The following is an 18,943-nucleotide window of genomic DNA, read 5'->3' as shown; positions in this document are numbered from 1 at the left end:
CGTGAGAAGTACATGATTGTGGTTAGTGGAGTGTGACTTGGCTGATTGTTGAGTTCTCAAAGAGATCCTTTTTTGTTGGTACAAGGTTTAAAGCTATACATGGATAGCTATTCTGTAAGGTTCCCCTGGCAGCATGAAGCAGGCAGGCTGTCTGACTCACAGGTGGCGTTCCACAGGCAGCAAGCGCTGCCCCTGACCTGCGGATAGTCCCTGAGCCTTAGAAGGTGGTGTCTCCTACTTGTACAGCAGCACCTTGTTCAGCGGTGTTGCTCATATACAGGGTGAGGTGTGCAGCTTGGATTCTGCATCTTGGTGGACCATGAAGATACACCGAGGGGTCTGGGGAAAGATCTATGCAGGTCGTCAGATCTCATGTTTGAGGCACAGACAAAACCTGTCAACTTAGGTGCATGTTTGCGAAGCAGAATTTACGCACCTTTGGTTCTGGCTTATACTTTGTTTTCACCTTTGTCTTGGTGGCGTCTGATCTTTGTTCATGCTGTTACAGTGCCATAGAAGGGTACTGGGCGAAGGGCATGGCTTCACGGCTTGCCCTGTCCCAGTGCCCAGCGGATACTGCGTGCCGGGATCCTTGGCAGAGGATATCGGTGCAGGCCGTGCCCAGTAACCATTGGGCACAGACATGCCCAGTGATTACATTCGGTAAACCCAGATATTGGGTATAGGGTATTTCTGGAATATATGGACAGCGAGTTAGGTGGTGCTGTTGTTGCATAGTTAATCTTGATGTATGAAAATAAAAGTATTTTAATGTTTTGAATCATATGCATTATGTTGTTTCAGCAGGAGGACTTCATAACATGCACTTCACAGGAATGATGCCATAAACATGAATTATTTATATTCCTAAATTACAAAATACACACGAATCTACATATTTCAACCATTGAGAGGTCTTGACATTAGTAGTGCACACTACAACATAAAACAGTATTATGTAGTAAGCCTTTAACTATGCATTTTTCTAATTCAACTGTGCATCATAGTACATAGCAGGTCACTTGTTATGGAGTTCTTCTGAAATTTACAAAATTATGATCAGGTCACCAGCATCTCTCAATGGCATGACAACCTGTGGGGAGTGAACTGGGCAAGAGATGGGATGATGTTTTGGGTGAGGGATTAAGATTTCAAACAGGAAAGATTGTGGCAGGTGTAAGTGTCATCAGAAAAGGAGCTAGAAAATAGGGGGACACGGCATCTGGTGGATCTTGGGCTGGGAGATGTTAGGACCTTGGAAGTCTACCTGTGGTTAAGGATTATGAAGAATGGGGCAACTTTTCTGTTGGCCAATCTTGGAGAATGTAGAGGAGGGCGGGGAGCTTGGGCTATCGCAGGTGTAGTGAAATGGTGAGCTGGCCGACAAGAAGGGCAGCAGAGTAAACCAGGGTGATGGGTAGGAGGGGTCGAATGAGGGTAAGAGAAATGATGACCGAAGATGTGAAAGAATGGAAGAAGAGCGGGTGAGGGAGATGGATTGTTTCCTTCATCAAGAACAAGCTGGAATTCAGATTGAATCATTTTTAGATTTTCCTCAATCTTTTGTCAGGATTATTTTATTGTTATAGCTGAGCTGGATATAGTTAGGTCAGAATTAAAAGATTTTACCTGAAATTGTTAGTTTATGTCCTTAGTGAATGTTCGAATTATGTGGTGTATGAACGCGCTCTGATAAAGCACCAGACCAGAGGGCAGTATTCTTGGAGGAGAAAAGTTTTCTTTTCAGACATCCTTTGCAAAGGCGGCGGTATTGATCACCGAATGCCTCTGGCATCTCCTTTGAGCCTGATGTTTGAATGTCTTCGCAATGTTTTTTCAAACAGCTTGCAGCCTTAGAAGACGTGAAGGTCCGTTTTAGAGTGCAAGTCAGGAAATTAGCGAGGAATATGTGATGGGATGTAGGAAAAAAAGGAGGGTTGCTCGTGTAGGGATGAGCTAGAGGTATATGCATAAGCAGACTTGCCAATTAAAAAATATAATAAAAAAGGATTTATCGCATGAGGGGCCGGGACAGTGAGCTTCTTACAGTATGACCAGTTGTGGAGGGCCCAGGAAGAGGGGCATACCTTTGTGCCAGCACCAGTAAAGAGCCACCCTTCGCCCACCCACCACACCCTGAAAAACACATGAGTGCTGTACAAAACCCTCAACTCATTCACTGTAATTGCCAATACTCTGTTCCTCATGATACAACACCATCAGCTATTCATGAAGAGTGAAGATATTTGTATAGCATTAGATTTTCTTTCAGTACTTTTAACTTTTCATTTATATATGTTGTTGTGGACTCCCATTGTGACCTTAACTTCCATTGAAACCTTTGTTCATTTCAATTGCATTCTATTGCAGCTTTTATATATTGCTTACTACCCCTATGTGGGGCACTGAAGCACTTGCATATGTAGCAAGATATGCCATGTAGGGTGTGTGGTTGGAAGGGTGATGTCCTTGTTTTTGATCTTGTGTGTGAAGTGGTTCCATGTCATGAGTCAGGACTTCCGTAGTGCGGTTATCATGTTATGGGACGCAGCATCTAGCAGTGTGGTGGATGATGTGTGAGAGACACACGTGCATTTTTATGGTCTTCAGTGTGCTGGAAGCGTTGACCAGCTCTGCAGGTTCCTTTTTGGTATTTCATTTGATTATAGTCTGCTCAGCGGGTAACTGCACTGGGATCTCCAGTCTGAGATTTTGTGTATAATTGTGGTCCTGAGCTGGCATGGTTGGCGGGTAGAGGGAAGTGATTGATCTGCTGGGATGAGCATTTTATTATCATCCCATATCTGTGTGTCATTGCGGTCAGAGTGCATAGCTATTTGGGACCTGTGATGGTGGACTGGATTAAAATCTTCCAAATTGTCCAGCAGTGGGAGACAGATCTCTTCAGTTATTCAATGCCTGTTCATTTGGTGGTCTAGTTTGTCTGTACAGTAGTGGTGATGGACAATCCTAGTAGCAGATAAGTCTTATGTGAATGTAAGAAGTATAAGTTATAATTGGTTTAGCAAATATATAATGTTTTGGGGCCTCCTTTTAAAGGCATTTTGGATTACGGAAAGGGGACAGCAAAGACCAGGACAGAACACTGGAGTCAGGGCTGATAGCATGGATAAATCATTGGCGGCAGAACAGTGGACCAGTGGAAGGGCAGAGCATGGCTGGAGGGACCACGTATGAGGGATAAAGCATAGACTGGGGCAAACCACAGAGATGGTACTATGTACAAGGCACAGCATAAAGGGGTAATCAGTACAGGCGAGTGGGCAGAGAACATTGTATAAATATTGCAGAGAGGCAAAACTTAGAGTGGGTGGATTGGGCACAGAAGATTGCCAGGCAACGGTGAGGGGAGAGGAGCGTTGTTAAAACCCAGTGGATAAAAGCTGGGGTTGTTAAACAGAACGGAGCTAGCACAGAGCCCGTGCGTCAAGGAAGTATATAGTGCACAGAAGAGGTAGATCACTGATGACACAAAGACCCAGCCACCCCTCAGTAACGAGAGGAGTCAAAAAAGCACAGAGGACCAAACCGCTTAGGGAAAAACATGAGAAAGAAAAGTGGACAAAAGAGCGAAATGAGAAGGGGTGAGCAGGGCGAGTGGAAGAGACCAGCATGGAGGGAATCGAAGCATAGTTGAAGGAATAGTGCAGTAAGGTGATTGGAGTACCAGGAATAGGTAATGCTGATCTTAATATATATAAAAAAAAAAAAGTGGCAGGCCTCTCGCCCGGAGCCCACTGCAGCTTGCCCCACACATTGCGCTGCCAATGATAGTAACAACACAACTACTAACCATCGCATTCCTACAAGTGTGACAATTCTGACTATTTGAGTCCTCCAAAGCTATTAGAATGGCGTGGGTGGCATGTAATAGTAAGTTATAATTTATATTGAATTAATAATTACCTGCTGTTGTGGTCATCTACAGACAGCGCCACCCTATGGCAGACTATCACAAGCGCCGATTTTGACAATTAAGTCCCGGGGCTGAGCACCGGAAACCACCGGGTCAAATTAAGCCCTGTATGTGAGCGCATTTTGGGTCCAAAAATCTGTATTCTGTGGATACTAGTGACTCGTTTTGCCTTCTGTTGTATGCTAAAACGAACAATTACTGAAATATTTTCTGTAATGCACCTCTTGCTTCTGCAACTAGCCTGTTTCTTTTAATCTCCACTGGTGTCCCAAAGAAGCAATTAAAAAATGTTAATTACATTATTTATATCTTTATTAATATTGGTTTGCATATTTCTGAAGTGCATGCTCGTACATGATCTTCTGAGCCGTTAGAAAAATGCTAACTTCTAAAACAAGAATAATTAAATTTGAAAAAAAGAAAACATCATTAAATAATAATTCAGCAGTCCGAAATTCCCTACAGAGTCCATCATTTCTTAAACCAGAGAGGCTAGCCTTTCAAGATGGATTATTGCCCTATAGGCAACGTTGAGCAGCATCAATAATAACCTGGCGCTGAAACATGTGGACAAGCTGTGAAGGATATATGGGGAACCTTCTTGGTTTTACGTTTGTTCAAGAGGCATTAATAGTGTCACTGTGGCCACCCACACACAATTTTAGCAATCCTGGTGAGTCGGATGGTTTTCCAGCTTTTAATCGGCTGCCAGTGCAAGAGATCGGAGAGGGATGAAGTATATGGGTGGATTGATATTAGTTCTAAAAATGTATTTAAGAGCCATTGAAAAGAGAGGCTAAATCCTGTTCTTCCTGCTTTTTAATGCTCCTTACAACATAAATATATTAAAGCTAGCGTCTATTGAATGAGATCCAGTAGCGGCAATCTGTGGTCCCTGAGAGTATTAGATGGTGGACCCAGCCTTTAACACTCAGCTGTTGAGGGTTTTCCAAGAGATGAGAGCCCTAGACTCAGTTCTATTGATGAAAGGTCTGTGGAAACTATACTGCTGAAATAAATCGCATCTGTAGAAAAACATTTTAATACTTCAAACAGTGGCGGCTGCTCCGCTATGGCGCAGGAGCATCGCCTCACTGCTTTTTTGCAGTGAAACAAAGGGAAAATAAAAGGTTACTAACTCGCGTTATCATTTATTTTCTCCTACTTACGCAGCTTTGCATGAGGTGGTGGGGGCAGGGGAGGAGTGTGGGCATCACCCTCCTGCGCAATGACTGCTTGGCCGGCCTTCTCGGGCCGCCCAAAACAGTCTTGTGCACTTCGCATGTTCTCCATACAGGCTGCATCGCGCCCTACGTGAAGAACAGGCCCAGGCCACCAGTCAGCGTCTGAGTGCTGAAACACGACGATCAGACCAATCACAATGCTGCTAAGGCAGTGTTGTGATTGGCTGACTGGGAGCCTGGGTGGGCTTCCTGTGGCCGAGCGAGGACTACGGAGGAGAGAGGCAGCGAAGAAGCGGCAAGAAGTTACGTTTATATTTTATTATACCCGCTTCCCCCTGCACCCCCTACCTCTGATCCGTGCCGGCTGCCGCTGACTTCGTTTTCAACTCCCTTGATCCTTCTACTTTTATCCAGGGATATGAGGCCACGTCACTAAGACCGGTAAGGAGGATGTAATCCAGCTTTGAATACACCTCACTCTACCATGATTAGGAATTTCGTTCTCTTGATTATTATACTTGCATGAAGTTTATCTATGGGTCACCATGTCTCTAAATCAAGCTACCAAAGTGAAAGTGAAACCAAATATGCTGGTTTCTGTCTAGTCAACCGACCACTTCAGTAACTTCCTACACTTCTGTCATGTGTGCCCTCCTTTTAACCATGTTTAAATACGAAATACTTAAAATGTATTTTTCTCAATTAGACTAAATTACAAACGCATGAGCTTACAATGTGACTTCACCTGGTAGCGGTCTATAAGCGCGCCGTGCCCCTATAGTTCCGTCTGAAAGCAATAATCAGTCGCGAAGAGTCAGCAGGAGAAAGTGAGGGATCCATCTGTAGAGAGCTCCATCTCTCCTACTCTACAGTGACTGACTTCTGAATGGTCCTGCTCTTGCCTCATTGCCACTCAGCTATGGACTGCTGACTGTGGCACTGCACCTGAATTCCTACATCCTAATACTGCCATGTAAACCTAATATGAAGTCTGGAGTTTACCAAGAAGACTGATGCATGCAGTATACTTATTGGGGCTTTGAGCCAGCCCTCTTCTTCTGTTAGTCTTGTATAGTCTTTCACATTTTTCTACTTCCTAGTACAGCATCAGGCCCGAGTCATCCCACTTCAGCCATTGGCTTACTGTTCTGTGTGTGGTAGCATTCCGCTCTTTCAGAAGAAGCACATTTGCACACAAAGTAGTTCCCTTCAGTGTCTGGTTCTGCTATGGCAATTTGTTCTTTTTGAAACAAAAAAATATTTTTGCTTTTAGCTAATGTTTTTTTAGTTACTATTTACACTGTGCAGTCCTTGACATCTACCCCAGTAATAAAGTTTGCCAAACACCATGATAAAAACAAGCATTGACGGAGGCAAAAGCCTGACAGCCTGCGCCAGACCGATTGGCTTTGCCAATACGTTATCTAGTGGGAATAACAAATCATGATGTCTTCCAGTCATACGATGAATATAGATCATTGAATAAATATAGATCATTGAAATGTATGTTATCACAAATACCTGGAGTGGGAGTGACACCCCCAGCATTGTCCTTATGTGGGCAATAATTTCCTCCCAGTATGATTAAATAAGGAGACGCGCCCACCACAGTAATGTTCCTTGCTCTCCGCAATGTTTCCTACACATGACCGAGCCACCGAACATCGCATGGATCTGGGTTAGGGACAGACACCAGTGCATGTGCAATTTATATGCATTTTGTTTGTGAAGTGCATATAGAGGAATTGGAGCATTCCATCATAGTCTCCCCCAGGCCTCATCCCCTGTCTCCTGACCCAGTTTCCTCTCCCATTGGGACATGTGGGTCCAGATTTGAGATTTCCCACAGAACCTGTTGTGAAAGATGTTCTCCATAGGGGTCCCTTCTCAAGTAACTGTTTCCTTGAGCTCCCTAGAGCCGGCCCAATGCGAGAGTTGGGTGAGTCTGAAACTATCGGCCCTGTTCAGCTGTTGCTGCTCCTGCATTTCTTCTCGAGGCCTTAGTTCTGAGCCCAAGTATAACTCGCCAGAGACAGGGGGGCTATTGTCAATCCAGCTTTTGAAAGGGGGGGGTAGGGAGGTCGTGAATCCCTGGGGAGGGAGTCACGGTTGTCAACTATAACACCTAGGGTGAGTGAGGGATTACGTCCTTAAAAGGGATTTCCCTTTGACTTACTCAATTGGGCCTAGTCCGTGTTCTATACTTCACCTTATTAACTTTGTTTGTATAGACCTCAGGGTTTCACATTGTTTTTTGTCAACTATAAGAGACATCGGGTAGGAAAATGCAGTGAAGCAAGCCTTGTGTGTGATTTGTTGCCAGGTTCTGGGTGGCTGTTAACATGAGGGGTCTTTCCAATCAGGCTCTTTGGGGGAGCCAGAAGAAACAGTATAAGGGGATCTGTGAGAAATGCTGTTCCACTTGGACCCAGCTTGTATTGTCTGGGATAGAATTCCACTCAAGGACTGGCCGGATTGCGCTGCCTAAAGGTATGAGCATATATTTGGGAACCCCAAACTTCCCTCCAGTGTGCTTTTGTACATGGTGGCCCTGGCAGCTCTAGAAGTATTATTCTTCCAAGCAAACGCGAGTAGTGGAGCCTGCATCGGGCCTATTGTGAAACATGGGACCTGAAGCAGGAGTCTGCGCTGTATACAGCATCTCTGCAGGAAGTTCATCTTTACAGATGTTAGTCTTCTGAATTATTTGATTTCTAGCTGCCCCAGTGGTACAGGTCCTTATAAAGGGCCCCCAGAGCCCGGGCGGCATTGCAACACGATTGCCATGGAGCTACGCAGATATATACTAAGGTATTATGAAGGCCCCTGCGACCAAACAAAGCCATTGCTTTCGAGGACTGTGCTCAAGGCTTCAAAGTTGGATGAAACCCCCATGCCACAAGTTATAGAAAAATTTACAAGGAAGCCAGCAGCATCTGCAAAGAGGCCTATTTATTTATATAAAGTTTTATAGAGCGCGGACATGACCTAGGCGGGTATCAGAGCGCATTAAAGATGATCAAGGCTCTTGCTTTAGTGCCATATCGGTGAAGCAAGGAACACCGTTAGCATACAGTACTAGTTTATGTTCTTGTGTGCCACTTTTTATATTTGGATTGTGATGCACTCTTGGGATGAAGGGTTCCATTGTGAGTGAGAAGAAAAGTTGGGAGCGCGCATCCCTGCCGGGTACCCCTCGTGCTGGGAAGTGGAATAGAATTCTCTCCATTGACCTTGAATCATCATTGTCTTTTGCTAATTTGCTAATATCATTCGCCGCATCCTGAATCCAGCTATAGAAGGACCATTGGGGTATGGGTTCTCGCCGAGTCTTCTTTGAGGGTAAGTGCCTACCGGAAAGTTATTCCTTGTATGACCGTCTTTGACGTGCTTGATGCGGGGCTATTAGACTAGGCCATACAGTGTGCCGACGTGAGACCTGCACGGAGGCAAAGATCTTCATGTTGGCATTAAGGATATTAGCCGGTATGACTGGCATTTGACCAGTCATACCAATTTGAGGGGTACCAAAGTATCTGTAGTATCAAGTCAGTCGAACCCCCCTATGGCTCGCAGTCAGTCGCGGTTGCCATCTTGCCTGTCGTGCCTCGTCCTCCACTGCTGCTTCATGCGCTCTCCACAACAGCTCAGCGAGCCGGGAAGAATTCATGGGGCTCCTGGATGGTAGTAGGCAGATTCTCCCTACTGACCCGCTGCCCTTACACCGGGGACTTGGTCATAACTTGATTTGGCGGGAGCCCACTAGCGGAGTTCAGGCCGCACACGTTGTGCTGGGTCTTCACCCCGCCACGTCGTCCCCATTCCATGCCACATGTGCTCCATTTTCACACATCCTTGTTTGGTTCTAGAAAACTTGTTAAAATATGGTTGTTTGTGTAGTAGTCCCATCAATGTTCTAATCTGTGCTCCCTTTGTATACATGTACTGCAAAATTAAGGGATGGTGATGTGGTAGGATGAGGGACCATTATTAAAATGTTTCCTTTCTAGAGAAAGTGACTACTTATGAAATGGAGTGTGCAAATTATATTATGAATTGTATTTTTTACAGTCTATTATTGTTTTTTAATAAACCGGTTTTTCGGTTTCTCAACCCACAATGCATGTGCATATCATACGGTTATATTGTGATGCCCAACACACCACACTGTTTAGTCCGGTTTCTTTCTGTGTGATTTTCTGAACTTGAAAAATCTGTTTTGTTGTAGGAAATCTGTGAAGATCCCAGACTCTTCGTGGATGGGATCAGCTCCCATGACTTGCACCAAGGCCAGGTTGGGAACTGCTGGTTTGTGGCCGCCTGCTCCTCTCTTGCCTCGCGAGAAGCCTTGTGGCAGAAGGTAAGAAAGTATTTTTTTTTTACTGTCATGAGGTGAAATAACAGTTCCAGCTGTCAAGTTTCGTCTCTTTGAATGTTATACTCCTTTTCATATTCAAAGGTAGTCATTGCAAAATCTCTCACATGCTCGTTGACTGTATGAACGCATGGCATTGATGCGTGTTGGGTTTGTTGTGTATGCCCTGATAGTCTTTCAGTCGGAGGCCACGACCTCCACTGCGGGCCGTTGAGATATCATAGTGGTGCACATAGTGATTCTACACTGTTATGAAATCTCAAGTGTTAAGTTGCTCCCCACCACTGCACATTGCATCCATCCTACAGCCAATAAATGGGTTCAGCTCATGCTGGATTAGGAGAGGCAGAGGGGGGGGGGGGTATGCACAACATTGCAGTTTAGCTATACAAATATCAACTGGTGATGTTTCCACCTTGGATTTCTGATACACTTGGACCCCCTTGATGAGAACATCCCAACTGTTGGCACATAGCCATACACTCCTATATATGTTTAGCTTTGGGTTAATGTTTGGAATGGATTACTTTGTCTCATAATGCAGTCTAGTTCAATTCAGAGTTGTTGTGGCTAAGGTTGGCCATAAAGCTTGGAAGTGGGAGTATTTCACACCCTATTTTCAGAAGTAGAGAGCAAAAATGATTCTGTTAGCTCATAAACTATGTACTAGTTTCCACATTTGCTTGTTTTATATTTACCATTTAGTTTTGCTGTTCGTTATTGTCAATTAAAATACATACCTTAAAGACTCTCTTCGGGTGAGAGGGCAGTGGTGGTAGAGTCTCTATTCTTGCATGTGCTTCTCCGCCTGCTTTAGACAGACCAGTGGAGCGATGCAGTCGTTATCAGACTCCTGCTTATCATATCACTCCCATTTGTCAGGCCGCTTTCAGTGACTCACAGCGCAGAGGGGCTTCTGGGCCCCAACAGTGGTGGTTGAGGTCGTTTACCACCAGTACCCTGGGGTCAAGCTGCCGTGGCTCCGTAAAATGGCCCAAGTACAATCCAATCCTTACTTCAATTGACTCTCACGGTAGTGATGGTGAATAATTACAGCTGCTCAGGGAGGTAGTGTGGGCTCAGAACTCAACGGTCAGTCACTGGGCCAAATGACATAAAACATAATGTCCAGACTAGTTCTTGTCTTTTGTGCAGGTACAGAGCATTACTAAACACTACACAGTTCCATCGGAATTGCAACTACAGGGTTATACTCCTGGTTGCGGTCTCCGTTAAGCAGTTTAGACCCTATCAATACTCTTTCCCAACACTGGAGAATCTCATTGTTATAGTCTATGGTATACTGAGGGTAAAAGCATGAATTAAAGTGACTTTGTGCAAAGTGATGGCTCTCACAGCAGGTAGCAGGGGGACTGGCTCCAAGCAAGTGTCCAAGGCAGGGCACAATGAAGTGTGAGGTGTCTGCAGCCTTCTTGAAGCAGCAACCAGAGATTGACAAATGGGCAGGCATGCCCCGTCTAAAAACGTCCTCACTTGAACAACAGAATCTGCACTCCCTACCATTCACCAAATGCCAGTGATCATGAAGAACTAATATGCAGTCATTGTCTAAAAGGCCCTCATGGAAGTTCTAAAGGGGCCCTGGTTCAATCCTGCTCAGTTCAGTGTTTGGGTCTTTACCCTCAAGCCAATGTGCCCAGGGGATCCACTCCCACTGTCTTGGAAAGCTATCCTCATCCTCCATCTTGAGCCATGCTTAATCAGAGGCATCCGGAATGGATCCACTGGCCCGGCACTGAGACTTGCACAGTCCTACTACTGTAACGTGCCACACACTCACTGCACACCTTGTACTTGACAAGCATGCAGGATGTCAGTGAAATGTTGTCTGTCAACAATATAAATTCATGACATATGTGGGCTGCCACCACCGTTTTACGTGATGATCCTGAGACTAGGACAGTAGTCCCTTGTCTACTATCGGGCATGCTTTGTGCGCCCATCCGGGTCACAGGACAGGCCCTTGACCTCACATTGTCAAAGTCAGGCCTTAGTGCATATGCTATGTTAGCATGACAGCAGGGCCAAAATAATTCAGGATACCAGTTTCACATGCAGTCAGGACAAGGGTACAGGCCTGAATACCATGCAGGGCACATTCCATTGAAACACTGTTTCCTCACATTGCAATAGACTTGATTTGTTATTGTGGAGAAAGCCAAGCTATACTCCTCCGTGCAGAGTGTGGCCATATTGTGAAAACCCCAAACAAAGAACTTTTACAAACATAGAAGTAGGACTATATTTTTGCATCGACTCTGGTGCAGAGCGACCTGATTGACACTGGTCACTAATCTAGAAATCACAAACAGTGCTGCACCACTGGGTAATTCAATGCATCTTTTACACATGCTGTCTTCTGAGTTACCTGAAAAGCTTTTTGCCAGGGGCTAAATAATTCTGCCAGGGATATGTGAAAACATGCCCCATCTGTGTTCAGCCGACCATTTATGAAAACTGGAATGTGGTCAACTTACTGAAATTTGCTATGACAGATGGTGGAAAAAATGTGCCTTTCTCGACAAATCCAGGGTGTTGGTCACACTAACTATGGAATGCAGAGTTCACCCCCTCTGCGTTTCACTAAACATCCCTGTTGCCTGTGTTGTACCAGTATTGTGTGCACAGGAGACTGTGCTTGCTGTTGATGGCCTAACGCTTCCGTTTGTGAGGGCCCCTTGCCCTCCTGCTGCCCAAGCTGTATCTGGTATACCTATGTTAGTGGTTAGAGAAGACCTCATTTTTTGTTATTACATTAGAATTATTTTATTGTCCAAATGTTGCCATTCCCTCTTCATTGTGAACCACAATGACGTGCCCAAAGTTTGTACATGTGACAGTGTGTTTGTAGACTTTCTATATCCCGAACTAGTCATTGAACACCTTGTCTTAGCATGCATAATGCAACCTGATCAGATGTTTCACGTAGAGGAAAAATTGCTGATCAGTGAAATTGGGGAGGTGGGTTCAAACCCCTCCTTAGCACTGCACTGGAATCGTGACACAACCGCCCTGTACCTGAATATTTGTGAAATGCAACTCTGTAAATCCTCCGTTAATTTACAGCGCTCAGTTCCTACCCAGCTAGATTTGCAAAGTGGAAATACCAACACATACATACATATATTGTCAAAATGTATTCCTTTTCCTTGCTTGACTTCCTAAGTAGTTTCTATTTTTCTGTGGTTAAATCTGTACCTACTCCTACTTAGATCTACTAACACTAGATTATTCAATTTGTTACTATTTCTTATTCCACTAAAAGGCGTCCTTTTGTTGAAGGTTGTATTCTTATACGTAAAGTGCTCTTTAATGTGAGGAAATAGAGCTATATAATAGAAAGTCCTCCATAAAGTCTACCCCCCTCTCTGCACGCTTCGGTTCGCGCGTCTACCTGTGCGGCAAGGGTACCCGGAGGAGCGCATGAAGCTGAGAACGTTCTGCGCTGCTGGCGGTGGAGTTGCCCATTGGGAGCAGCGCTGTGTGAAAATAGAACGCTCTTGTCACTTGAAACTCTTTTTCATCCTAAATTGTCATTGCCTGATGTTGTCTTGATCTCTGGCATTGTAGGGCTGAGAAATGTGGGATAATAAAAGCAGCTCTGGCACTCTTCTGCTGAAGAACATGGGTGAACCAAAGCATGGGTGCCAATATTTAGAGTAACAGAGGAAACCAAATGTGGCTTCTACATGGAAAGGAGCATTGACAAGGGTTGTGGTTTGTGGTTGTTTTGTGGTAGGTTTCATGAACCTGCAGTATGACACAGAGCACAGAACAGGTAGCGCATGCACAGTAGGAATGCAAGCTTCCCGCTCAACGTTACCAGTTCGTCGGGTCTTGGCTGCAGAGTTAATGTATGTTCTGGGTGGGATACAGTACAATGATGAGTTGAATATCAGATAATGTGAGGGTGCTTAGAACATTGGGTTTGTGAACAAGTGGTTAGCCTACCAGTTAGAATTGGTGGAGGAGCAGCCCTGATGAGGGAATTGAGGATAGAGTGGAAATCTGCAGGTGAAGACCGTAGCAAGCTGCAGGCATTCCAGGTGTTTGTGTGTGAAGGTGTGCTGTCCCCTGTTGAGGAGTGCATAGTGGGGTCTTTGACTTTTCTTGAAATGGCTCATAGTATTTCGGATCAAAACTACAGTCTGAGGGAGAGATTATCCAGCCAGACTGTGGCATAGTGGAAGAATTCACCCGCTACTTTCATAAACTCTATGAGGGATGGTAGTCTGTAGCCAACTGGGAATAATTGACTTTCTTGCCGAACTGCATCTATCGATGTTGACGGCAGCTGACAGGACTTCCCTTGAAGAGGAGCTCTCACCGAAGGAGCTCACAGAGGCCCTGGCAAGTATGTCCAATGGGAAATCGCCAGGGCCTAATGGCTTCCCGCCAGAACTGTACAAACGACTCTCAGTGACCACGAGCCCCCATATGCTCACTATGCTTAAAGGCAGCGGCGATTCCTCCTTTAGGGCGGAGGTGCATCGCCCACGTGCTGCGAAGTTCCTCCGCCCTAAAGGAGAAACGAATACATTAACACTATTAAAATTGACTCCTACTTACTCCACTTCTTGCCACTAGCGAGTGCAGGGGTCCCAGATGATTACTGCTGATTGACAGCAGCAGGGATGGCACAGCAAGTGCGGAGTGCGCATGTCGGATTGGCTGGCGTCTTGCACCAGCCAACCTGACATGCCCCCTTCTGCCGCACCCATAGCAGCTGTGTTCAACAGCCGGGGGATTGCACAGGTAGGTTTGCAGTCTCAAGCAGAGCTCTGGGTTAGCCTGCTCTGTCCAATCCTGCAGCTTCTCTCATGCTGAACAGCAATGGTTAGGTTCGAGTTGGGGGAAACAGCCAGAGTCTGCAGCCTCGGGGCGAGGTAGAACCGCTGCTGTGTGTAACCCCGATCTATGTGTTAGGGAAGAATATGCTATACCTGGTGTGCGTGTTTGTGTGAGTGTGTGTGTGTATGTGTGAGAGCACGAGAGAAGCTTGCACAACAGCGTCTACTTGCTCTGTTCCTTGCTGATGGTGAAGCTTTGTCTGCTGCTGTGCTCCTGTTATAAATCTAGGTAAAGCCCTTTGATTATACAGATGCTAGACCTTTTGACTGTCGTCGTTCTTTACAGTGCAGATGTGGCCATTCTTGGTTGTTTTGGAATATTGGCATTGGTTTTCATGACTCTGTAAGCTATGGTTGGCAAGCACTGCGTAAAAATGTTATGTGCATGTTCCATTGTAAATCTAGAGGCACAGCAGGGGTGATGGTTGGCCCTCTGGGGGCTGCAGGCAGAGAGGCGACAGGAGGGGGGGCCGAGGGAGGCAGAGCAGCCTGAGATACTTGTGATGGTCTTTGAGGAGAGATGGGGGAGAGAGAGAAGAGATTGAAATTCCCAGGCAGTGGCAGCCAATGCCGGGACACCTGCAATTTATGGCCATTCATGAGATGGATGGTGTCCAATTTTTACACATGAACAAAGGGGACTAGCCCCCTCGGAGGCTGGTGGGGGAGCAGACTGCAAAAAGAACAATTGATGGACAGAATGCAGAACAATGTCATACATTCACCCCAATACAGACATCTGGGCCTAAATCCATCGTTTTTTGCTCCCCATGCCATTCCAGTTTGGACCCAGCCATATGCAAATCAGTCTTGACCCTGGACCCAATGGGACCAGTCCAGCCTGAACTGCCAGGACTGGAAACCAGCATCCTAGGACCGGTTTCGGGCTTTCAGACTGAGCCATATAATCTTTTCCTGTGGGTAAGGTTGCCAGGTGCCTCGAGTACGCTACTTGCCCAGTACTGGGGTTTCCTTCACCAGATCAGTGCTCTCTGGGAGTTGTAGGATTTACGGACGCCTGCTAAACCGACTGCACTAACAAATCTGAGAACAGTGATTCGTAAAAGTAATGGAAACCTGCTGTCCTCCTGACATGCAGGGGTATGCCAACCCTAATAGAGTGCACAGTACATTCTAAGCCTCTTCTTGGCATGTGTGAGCGGAGGATACACAGAGGTGGCAAGTTGCTTTGGGTCATGGGTACTCGCAAACATTTGCCCAGGGGCCACAAAGTACGGTCTGTGGTGTGATCGAGTGCCGCACTGATGCCTGCAGGATGGTGGTAGAGGGTCTGGGTGGGTCAGGGATTGTATAAGGAGGTCTAAAAAAAAATGTTAAATAAACGTTCAAGTATTTAGCTTGCTTGTTTAATTAACATTTTTCCTGAATATTAGTGCCAAGCAACTAAACAGCAGCTCTGTTCACTGGGGGGGGCCGCATGTAAAGGTCAAGAGGGCCTCAAGTGGCCCCCGGGCCGTATTTTGAGTATCACTGCTTTGTCATCAATGGCACCCTTTTCCTTTCGTTGGGATGGGAATGCCCTTGGCAAGATGTACAGTCGTGTTCCCTAATTGCGAGTATAATGTCTTTTATAGCTCTGCCCTAGGCTTAGAGGCGGGTATGGTCTATGCCTGGGCTAGATGTACACATTGCAGCAGGCGCCGGTGGCTCATGTTGCCTAGTGCAGCTATTCAGTTTGTTGAAGGGGCGTCTACATCAGGCATGAGCAGGGCAGTAACTTAGCTAGACAGCCACGGCACCTTTTTGTAAGAGGACCTGACTGGTGCAGGCCCCCATCAGCCCTCTGCCATGTCACACAGGCCACTCTTCGCCGATATCAGCATCTACGACCTTTGTCTGGATTCACTACTACACGTCATAGGACACATGGGTGCTGGCGGAGGGCGAGGAGGAGACTGTGGTGTGGAGAAACATAGACCTCGCCCACGAAGTGTCCGCCTTCATACCGTGGCACCGGATCTGCCTGCTTCTTTGGGAAAGTGAACTACAGAAGGTGTCTGGAGATGATAACTTTACCATCCAAACTGGGACTGGAGAGACGCCCAGGGCTACGATGTCTGCACAGACTAGCTGATGGAGGACTGGCACCCCACAGTACTGGGCCTGCTAATCCTGGGGCTTCCTTCTCCTCCTGGCAGGTAAGAACTGGAGTCAAAAGTGTTCTTTCATGGCCATATTGCTACAAATTCTAGCAATGTAGTGACTCCCCATATCTGGATGTTTAGTATCTGCAGTTAGGCGTGGGCTTTTTGCAAACACCTTGCCTGCTATAATTTTTAATCTTTTTATAACTGTCCAAACCAAATGAAACTACACATCCCAACATGCAAAGTGTTGTTCATGCAAAAGCCAGGTCTAGTGTCAGTTTAGGGCGTGGGGCTCCGACAGGTCTCTTGGATGATTCTTTATAGCCATGCTATGTCTTATTTCACAAACACTCTACTGTGCAGTATACCTCACAGCTGCCTTTAGCATGGCCTTCCAATCACCATACTGTGCTGAATCCCTCACTGCTGCATTTAGCATATCTTTTGCATGCTATACTGCGCTGTATTCCTCACAGCTGCCTTAAGCATGGCCTTCATCACTATACTGTGCCTTTTCACATGTCTGCAACGTAACAGACAAAGGCTCTTACATAAAGTGAAAGGGTGGCTGGATGGGTGAGTGAAAGGGTGGATGGATGATGGATGAATGAGTGAAAGAATGGATGTAAGGATGACTGAGTCAAAGAATGGATGGGTGCATGAAAGAGGGTGGATGGATGGACAAAATGATGGATGGATATGTGAAGGAATAGATGGATGAATGAAAGGGAGAATGGGTGAATGGATGGATGAGTGAATTGGTGATGATAACAATTATGGATGTATGAGTGAGTGAAAGTATGGATGATTAAGTGAAAGAGTAGATGGGTGGAATGAAAGGGTGGATGAACAGACTATGTGGAAGGGTTGCTAGATGGATCAGTGACAGGATGGATGGCTGGAAGCTGGGGCATCGTGAACTCCCAACTTTAGTAGCTACAGCAGGGGTGTAGTTATTGATGGGCCTTTTCTGTCTGTAACTTGGCAGACAAAGGAGAGTAAGTGAAAGAATGGATTGATGTGTGAGTAAATGGATGGATGGATGAATGAATGAAAAGATGGATTAATGGATGGGTGAAGAAGGGTGAATGGGAGAATGTGTGAAAGAATATATGGATGAGTGAAAGGGACGATGGATGGATGAAGGGTACATGGATGGATGAGTGAAAGGGTGGATCAATGAATGAGAGGATGGATGGACGAGTGAAGGATGTTTGAGGGAAAGGAAGGATGAGTGAAATAATAGATGAGTGAAAGGGAGGGTGGATGGATTGATGAAATGGCCCATGAGTGAAAGGATGGATGGATAATGAGAGGATGGACTGATGAGTGAAAGGATGGCCAGATGAGCGAAATGATGGATGAGTGAAAGGATGGATGCATGAGGGAAAGGGAGGGTGGATGGATGTATAAAAGAGTGGATGGATGAGCAAAAAAATGGATAGATGAGTGAAATGATGGATGGATGGATGAGTGAAAGGTAAGGTGGATGGCTGGATGACTGAAAGAATGAATGGATGAGTGAAAAAGGGTAGCTGGATGGGCGGATGAGAGGATGGATGTATAAGAGTGAAAGGATGGATGGATGGATGGATGAGTAAAAGGGTGGATGGATAAGTGGATGAATGGGTGTAAAGTGGATGGTTGAGTGAAAGGGTGAATGAGTGAAAGGGAAGGTGGATGGGTGGAGTGAAAGGGTGGATGGATGGTTGGAGTGAAAGGATGTGCGAAAGGATAGACAGATGAATGACTAAAAGGATGGATGGATAGATAGATGGATGGATAAGTGAAAGGGTGACGACTGAAGAGAGGAAGGAGATATGGAGAAGTGAAAGGATGGATGGATGGAAGGATTTATATGCTTGGAGATGGATGGATAGATTTGGATATGGGTAGGCAGACAGCGGAATGGTGAAAGACAATGATGGATGAAAGAATAAATGTATGAGAGAATTTAAAGATGAAATGGTGGATATCAGCAGGTGAATGGAAGGATGAATAGATAGATGGTTGGATGGAAGAGGCAAGAGAGCTCTTCTGGGGAGGGTTGTGATGACTTGCTTCGTGTCATAAGAGTTTTAGTTTGAAGTGGGGGGTATTTTAATTTTCTGGCTACTCCCTTGACTGCCATGTCAGTTTTTCACTGTGCTCCATAGCGCCCATATTGGAATGGAGTTTGGAAGTAAACCGGCTCTACATGGAATAAATGCAAATAAATCATTGAGCAAGGCAAAGGTAGCAGTATTTTTTCCCACAGATTGCTTTTTATACACATAATCGAAGCGGATACGTTTATTCTGCCTCTGCCACTTGCACTTTTGCACAGGCACACACTAATCTAAATGCACCAAGCACAACCCTAACCCTCGGCAAAGGTGTTTTGGGGATGGAGAAGACTCTAAAGAGACATTTTTATAAGTAAGGCGAAGAGGTTCTTCAACAGTACCTCCCAAGCAGCATTTTTCACC

At 45.6% G+C, this 18,943-nt stretch overlaps 1 protein-coding gene across 2 annotated transcripts in view; it reads left to right on the top strand.

Annotated features, from left to right (window-relative positions):
* The window catches only part of CAPN5 (calpain 5), a 555,036-nt gene that overhangs the window by 349,765 nt on the left and 186,328 nt on the right, over positions 1-18,943 (top strand). For both annotated transcript variants that reach the window (XM_085623260.1, XM_085623259.1), the window contains exon 3: positions 9,350-9,481. In XM_085623260.1, coding sequence (XP_085479386.1) covers positions 9,350-9,481 — 132 coding nt within the window. The remainder of the gene's footprint in view (positions 1-9,349; positions 9,482-18,943) is intronic.

The sequence above is a fragment of the Triturus cristatus genome, chromosome 8 (assembly GCF_964204655.1).
Source record: "Triturus cristatus chromosome 8, aTriCri1.1, whole genome shotgun sequence".
NCBI lineage: Eukaryota > Metazoa > Chordata > Amphibia > Caudata > Salamandridae > Triturus > Triturus cristatus.
Note: the sequence above shows the minus strand (reverse complement) of the source record. Positions and strands in the feature narration are given on the sequence as shown.